The following is a 7,309-nucleotide window of genomic DNA, read 5'->3' on the forward strand; positions in this document are numbered from 1 at the left end:
AATGCCTTACTGAAGTCCATATAGATCACATCTACTGCTCTACTCTCATCAATCTTCTTTGTTACTTCTTCAAAAAACTCAATCAAGTTTGTGAGACATGATTTCCCACGCACAAAGCCATGTTGACTATCCCGAATCAGTCCTTGCCTTTCCAAATACATGTACATCCTGTCCCTCAGGATTCCCTCCAACAACTTGCCCACCACCAAGGTCAGGCTTACCAGACATACTGGCACTGGAGTGTGTCCAGCGGAAATCCACATGGATGATCCCTGGAATGGTAGGGCTAACATAGAATGAACAGCTGAGGATCCTGGGATTGTATTCATTAGAGTTTAGAAGGTTGAGGGGAGATCTAATAGAAACGTACCAGATAATGCATGGTTCAGAAAGGGTGGATGCTGGGAAGTTTTTTCTGTTTGGCAGGGAGACTAGGACCAATGGGCACAGCCTTAAAGTTAGAGGGGGTCAATTTAGAACAGAAATTAGGAGACATTTCTTCAGCCAGAAAGTGGTGGGCCTGTGGATTTCATTGCCACGGAGGGCAGTGGAGGCCAGGACGTTAAATGTCTTCAAGGCAGAGATTGATAATATCTCGATCTTGCAAGGAATTTAGGGCTTCGGTGAGGGTACGGGTAAGTGGAGTTGAAATGCCCATCAACCATGATTAAATGGCAGAGTGGACTTGATGGGCTGAATGGCCTTCCACTTCTCTCTTATGGTTTTATAATTGAATGCTTTTGGGATTAATACGATTGTAGTTTTACTGTATATTTTGAAATCTTTTAAACATGTGTAATATGTAAATTGTTTGATTTATTCCAATTTTTTTTGTTTTGCCGTATAAACTTCTGTTTTATTGTTAAAGCCACATTTTCAGTATTTTGTTTATATTTCCATGAGAGGCCACTTCAGTAAAAACCAAAAGAAAAGCAAAATATGATCAATCAACCTAGATTTCAGTCTGGGGTTTGACTTGTCTACTAATAACATAGCTAGGATCATAATCAAATTACTTTACTGCCAGTACATTTTTATACATTTCCATAACAACTTAAAATATTACTGAATTATGCTCACTGTCACTGAAATGCTCCTGAAAACTATTTTCAGTGACACCTGTTGACTTGTAGGACTTAAAATGTACCTAAGAGAGCTTTTTAAGAATTCCACCCCCAATAAGCATTTTGCACTTTGTCTATCCCACTTAATATTGGGAAAGTTGGAATTCCCCTACTATTACTACTTTATATTTTCACATTTTACTGAGATTTGAAAATATCACCCTCCATACTGTCTGTGTGTCTGTCTCTCTCACTCACTCACTCTCTCTCTCTCTCACACACACACACACACACATTTCCCCCTCCCCATCTATCTGAAGATTTTATACCATAGAGTATTGAGCTGCCAGTCTTGTTAATCTTTCAACCATGTCACCATGATAGCAATGATGTCATTTTCCCATGTGTTAATCAACACTTTCCACTACTCATCTGCTTTTCATGCAAGACTTTGCATTAAAATAAATGCCATCCATGTTCCCTTCTGCATTGTTTTTCTTTCTAAACCTGTCCATGCATCACTTTCTACTGTAGCTGTACTCCGTATCCCAATGTATCACAGATTGGTGAAGCTACATCCTGGCATTGTCGTACTTGCAGAGTCATACTTTATACACAATGTTCCAGCCATCACCATCATTGAATAGAACCTGCAGAAAAGACCCAGCAGCAGTGATATATTAGTGATATCACAGTTGGGAGTGACTTGGCCTGTGAGTCCTGAATATAGACTCTGACCCATATCAAGTGTCAGTCGAGCAGGGGCAGGGAAACTGCCTGCTAATTATAACATCCTCCCTGCCACCACCAAATTCCCCTCCAAGCCACTCACCTTCCTCTCTTGGAAATATATCACCATTCCATCACTTGCTGGGACAAAATGCTTAAATTTCTTCACCAGCACTACAGCAAATGGACAGCAGCACTTCAAGAATGTAGCTCATCTCCACTTCAGCAGGCAGCTAGGAATGAACAATAAATGTTTGTCCAACCAATGATGTCCACATCCTGTGTAAGTTGTACCTCAATGGCTCAAATTGTTATTTTTATGTTGAGTTTTATATATGTAAGCTGCCATTGTTATTAAAAGAGGTTCTAGAAATAACAATAATGTGCTCAAATATATTCAGATTGTCTGGCACTGTGGTTCAGTGGTTAGTACTGCTGCCTCACGGCGCCAGGGACCTGCGTTCAGGTCCACACTCTGATGACTGTGCAAACTCTACGTAAATATTCTCCCTGTGCCTGTGTGGGTTTCTGCTCTGGTTTCCTCCCACAGTCCAAATATGTGCAGGTTAGGTAGATTGGCCATGCTACATTGGATATTTAGGTTAGGTGTGTTAGCCATGGGAAAATGCAGGGTTACAGAGAAAGGGGAATGGGTCTGGGTGGGATGCTCCTTGGAGAATTAGTGTGGACTAGTTGGACTGAATGGCCTGTTTCTGCATTGTGGGGATTCTATAGAGATTGTGTTTTCGGAGTATGTGACTACTTGTATCAAAGTACAATTTTGTTTGTTTTTTAAAATTTAACAGAGAAAGCAACCAGTGAGATGAACACTGCAGAAGACTGGGGCCTCATCCTAGATATCTGTGACAAAGTGGGACAGTCTCGTACTGGGTGAGCATATTCTTGTTTTTCTTGAGTACCACTAAATTCTACAGAATTTGCATCTTCCCCACAGAGAGAGAAAATTCATGAGTAGCTGTGTAAATGGAGCATTCATCATCTGTTTCTAAATTAAGCAGTGCCATGTCAAAGTGAGAGTTTGTGTAAAAGGTGAGTATAACCAAGTATAGTTCAGCAGTGCGGTTCAGTTGAACTTTTTTTTTCTAGAGTTTTTGATCTGGAACGTACAGCTTGAAAAGGATAGAGAAGTTTGAGAAGATGATTTCAATGGACAAATTGAAATAAATGGGTATGACTTAGTTGCCACTGTAGAGACCTGGCTATAAGATGAGCTTATTAACTAATTAAGGACAGGTAGAAGTGAGTTGCACTCTTAATGAGGGATGAGATTGGTAAGAGAAGATTTCAGATTGCAGGATCATGATGTAGAATCCGTTTGGGTGGAGCCAAGAAATAGCAAGGGGCAGCAAATATTGATAGTTGTTTATTAGCCACTAAATGTTAACTGTAATGTCTGACAATGCTGTCACTTTAACAAGATTATTTTGTGTTTGTTTTTGTTTTGAAGAGAGGTAATAAACACACAGGTCTTTAAGAGTCGAGTTTAACAATGGAAGCAGAGTGGCCAGTTCTTCCAGTTCCAGTTTTTCTCGAGTTTGTTTTTAGCTGTAGCAACCGCAAGATGTGAGTCCAGGGAAGTTGCAAGCTTCAGTAAAGAATTACCAAGGGATGTGTTTACGTTATGTAACTGTATTGGAACAGTTCCTTCGTAATAGTTACTCCATCGGGTCGGCTATGTTTTCCAATAGTTATTCTAAATTCCGCTGTCATTTGTTAGTGTTTCAACTTCAGTATTTAAATAAATTCTCTTTTGCTTAAAGCTGAATGTTTGACCAGCTGCATCACTCCTGGAATAGCCACTTCACATCTGCTTTTAAAATAAGAAACAACTCGGGTCTGGGATACTTTCTTAAAATATTTTGTGTCTCTGGCCTGGTCCATAACATTTACAGATTATACATTGCAAAATTAAAACCTGTGTAATATGGGTGATAGAGTAATAATGAGTAATTGGTGTTTGCACACAGACTGGACATATTGAGTTAGCCCATTCTGGAGGCTGAATTTCTGTTATACGTATGAGATGGGTTTATGGAGCACCAAGTTGTGAAGTATTGAACACTAGGGATCAGGCTATTTTGAATGTGATGTTGTGTAAGGGAGGCAATGTTCACCCAGTGGTATTATCACTTGACTGTTAATCCAGAGACCCAGGTAATGTTCTGGAGACGCCGGTTCAAATCCCACCACAGCAGATGGTGGAATTGAAATTCAATAAAAATCTGGAATTATGCGTCTAATGATGACTGTGAATCCATTGTTAATTGTTGGAAAAACTCCTCTGATTCACAAATATCCTTTAGGGAAAGAAACTGCCTACCTTATCTGGTCTGGCTGATGCTGTGGGTCTAGAGTCACACAATGTGGTTGACTCTTAACTGCCCTCTGGGCCATTAGTGATGGGCAATAAATGCTGACTTAGCTGGTGATGCTCCTGTCCTATGAATGAATTCTTTCTTAAAAAAAGGTTTCCACATGGTGGACTATTTTGTAAGGTTAGATCACGTGGGATCCAGGAGGCGCTGACCAATTGGATACAAAATTGGCTTGAGGGAAGGAGACAGAAGCTGTGATAGGTTTGTGCTTTTTTTCCCTGGAGTGTCTGAGACTGCGGTTTATTGAGGTTTATAAAATCACGAGCGGCATGGACGGGGTGATAGCCGAAGTCTTTTTCACAGGTTAGGGGAGTCCAAACAAGAAGACATAGGTTTAAGGTGACAGAGGAAAGATTTGAAAGGGATCTGAGGGGCAGCTTTTTCACAAAGAGCATGGTGCTTGTATGGAATGAGCTGCCAGAGGAAGTGGTGGAAGCTGGAACAATTACAACATTTAAAAGGCATCTGGGCAAGTACTTGAATAGAGGGATATGGGCCAAATGCTGACAAATGGGACTAGATCAGATTGGGATGTCTGGTCAGCATGGATAAGTTGGATTGAAGGATCTGTTTCCATGCTGTATGACTCTATAATGAGGCATTCATCAAGAACCTTGCTGTAAAGGAACCTTTGGGAAATAGTGACCATAATGATGAGCAGTGAGTAACGTGATAAGATTTCACATTGTTCTTGAAAGAATTGTAGTTCATTCTGAAACTTGGGTCTGTGTTCTCAAGCAACAAAATTATGTAGGTATGAGGAGAAAGTTGGCAAAGGTGGATTAGGAAAATACATTAAAAGATTTGACAGTAAACAGGCAATGGCTGGTATTTAAAGATTATACTCTGTTTAGCTATAACACAGGCGTTCCTTTCTCATTCAATGCTGTGTTTTAAGAAAATTGCTTAATAGCCGTACCATTTAAATTGATGGGGCTGGAATTGTGTTTATAACCAATACATGCTTTAAATATTTGTCCCTAATTCATCAATTGTGTTCTAGTGAATTCACTTGAAATGAAACATGCATTACAGTAGAATGACCTGTACGTGGTAAGGAACAGATACACATTTCTTTAAAGCACACACATCCAAAGACAAAGGTACAGCTTGGGTAGTTAATTGTGGTAAAGAAAATAGCTAAAGATTGCATTAGATCAAAGGAAGTCATCCCAGAAAAAGTGGTAAGCCTGAGCTTTGCTAGCAATTTAGAATCCTGAAGAGAAAGATCATGAAACTGGATAAGGGGAAAGAGAATAATAAGGCAGACTGGAATGGAATGTAAAGGCATACTATAAAGCTTTTTTTTAAAGTATGTCAAGCGGAAACAATTAGCCAGGACAAATGCGTGTCCATTGCAAGTGGAGTCCGGAGAGCTTACAAATTTTGGAGACGTTCCTGTAGATTGGAATGTAGCAACTGTGGCCCCACAATTGAAGAAGGGAAGGGGATGGAGGATGGAAAACTACAGATCTGTTAATTTGATGTCAGTTGTAGGGAAAATGTTAGAAACTATTACAAAGGATATGATAACTAAGCATTTAGAAAAGAATTACAAAATTCGTCAGTCAGTATGGATTTATGATAAGGAAATAATGTTTAAGAAACACGCTAGAGCTTTTTTTTAGGATTTTGCTTGCAGAATTGATAGAGGAACATCACTGGGTATCATATCTTTAGATTTTCAGAAGACTTTTGATAAAGTCCCACACAATGTTAGTAAGTAAAATTTAGAACACGTGGAATTGGGGAAATGTGCTGGTAAGAAGTGAGCACTGTACCATATAGAAAACAGGGTAGGAGTAAATTGATCAATCTCGGGATAGTGGGGTTCTACAAGGGTCAGTTATAGGTTCACAACTGTTTACGATCTCTATAAATGATGTGAATGTGAGGAACAGTTATGATGCTTCCACATTTGTTAATTACACCAAACTGTGTAGGAATGTAAGTTATGAGGGGGTGAAGTGAATGATCCAGAGCAAGGCATTTGGAATATAATGTAAATGTGTACTTATTTACTTTGGTAGGAAAAATAGAAAGGTAGAATATTTCTTTAATGGTGAGAGGTTGGAAAGTGTAGGTGTCCAACCTGGGAATAATTTATATTAGCATACCGACGCAGCAAGCAGTTAGGAAGACAAATGATATGTTAACCTTTGTTGCAAGGGAATTGCAAGCATACACTAATAATGATGTCTTGTTGTAATTGTATAGAATCTTTGTTAGATGCTACTTAAGTACTGTGTACAGCTTTAGTCCTTTCACAAGGCGGTGTATACTCCCCATTGTGGGAATACAGTGGTTCGTCTGATTTCATGAAGACTGATACCAAGGAAAATGGAGAGATGTAGGCAAGTGGCATTGTGGTAGATGGTGATACAGGTTCGACAGGCTGAAAGACCAATTCCTATTCCTAAGCAAAAGAGACAGAAGTTTTGAAGTTTGTTTGCTACTCGTGATTCAGCATTATTTTTTAGAAAGGAATTGGATATTTAAGTAAGAAAAAAGATGACAGAGAAGCAGGGCTTTGGGTTATTTAGGTAGCTCTTTCACAGAGTTTGCATAGGTGTGGTGGGCCTAGTGTCTGTTATCTTTGCTGTGTAATTCTGTGAATTCGAACACTCATTTGGAATTTGTATTTATTTTATCTTGCATTTTGCTTTGGTCTGAAAGTGATATTTTCCTTTTCTGACTTGCTCTCATTGTATTAACTTTCACTTTTATCTCTCCTTGCTCATTTCTGCTCTAATCTCCTTATTTGAGCTGTGCCTCAAATCGTATCCAGGGATCCCTGCCAGAATTTTCTTAAGCCCTCTCAACGTAATTAAATGGATTGGCAATCTTTTTTGCAATTATTAAATGTAAGTCCTAACACCACCTTGCAGCTAATAGTACTGCCTGTTGGTTTCATTGCAATGCGCATTAACCACTGGAATTCAGGTTTAGGTCGTTCTGGGATAACGCACGATTCGGCAGCACGATTTGGCTATAACCTCGTTGAAGGTTTAAGTTTGCTCGCTGAGCTGCAAGGTTCATTTCCAGATGTTTCGTTACCCTACGAGGTAACATCTTCAGTGGGCCTCAGACGAAGCAATGCTTAAAATTCCTGCTTTCTAT

The 7,309-nt window shown here is 39.4% G+C and overlaps 1 protein-coding gene across 3 annotated transcripts in view; it reads left to right on the forward strand.

Moving 5' to 3' along the window:
- Positions 1 to 7,309, forward strand: part of LOC122550012 (signal transducing adapter molecule 1-like) — a 74,893-nt gene that overhangs the window by 22,593 nt on the left and 44,991 nt on the right. For all 3 annotated transcript variants that reach the window (XM_043690392.1, XM_043690389.1, XM_043690391.1), the window contains exon 2: positions 2,600 to 2,684. In XM_043690392.1, the coding sequence (XP_043546327.1) occupies positions 2,600 to 2,684 (85 nt within the window). The remainder of the gene's footprint in view (positions 1 to 2,599; positions 2,685 to 7,309) is intronic.

This window comes from Chiloscyllium plagiosum, chromosome 5 (assembly GCF_004010195.1).
Source record: "Chiloscyllium plagiosum isolate BGI_BamShark_2017 chromosome 5, ASM401019v2, whole genome shotgun sequence".
In the NCBI taxonomy this organism is placed as follows: Eukaryota; Metazoa; Chordata; class Chondrichthyes; order Orectolobiformes; family Hemiscylliidae; genus Chiloscyllium; species Chiloscyllium plagiosum.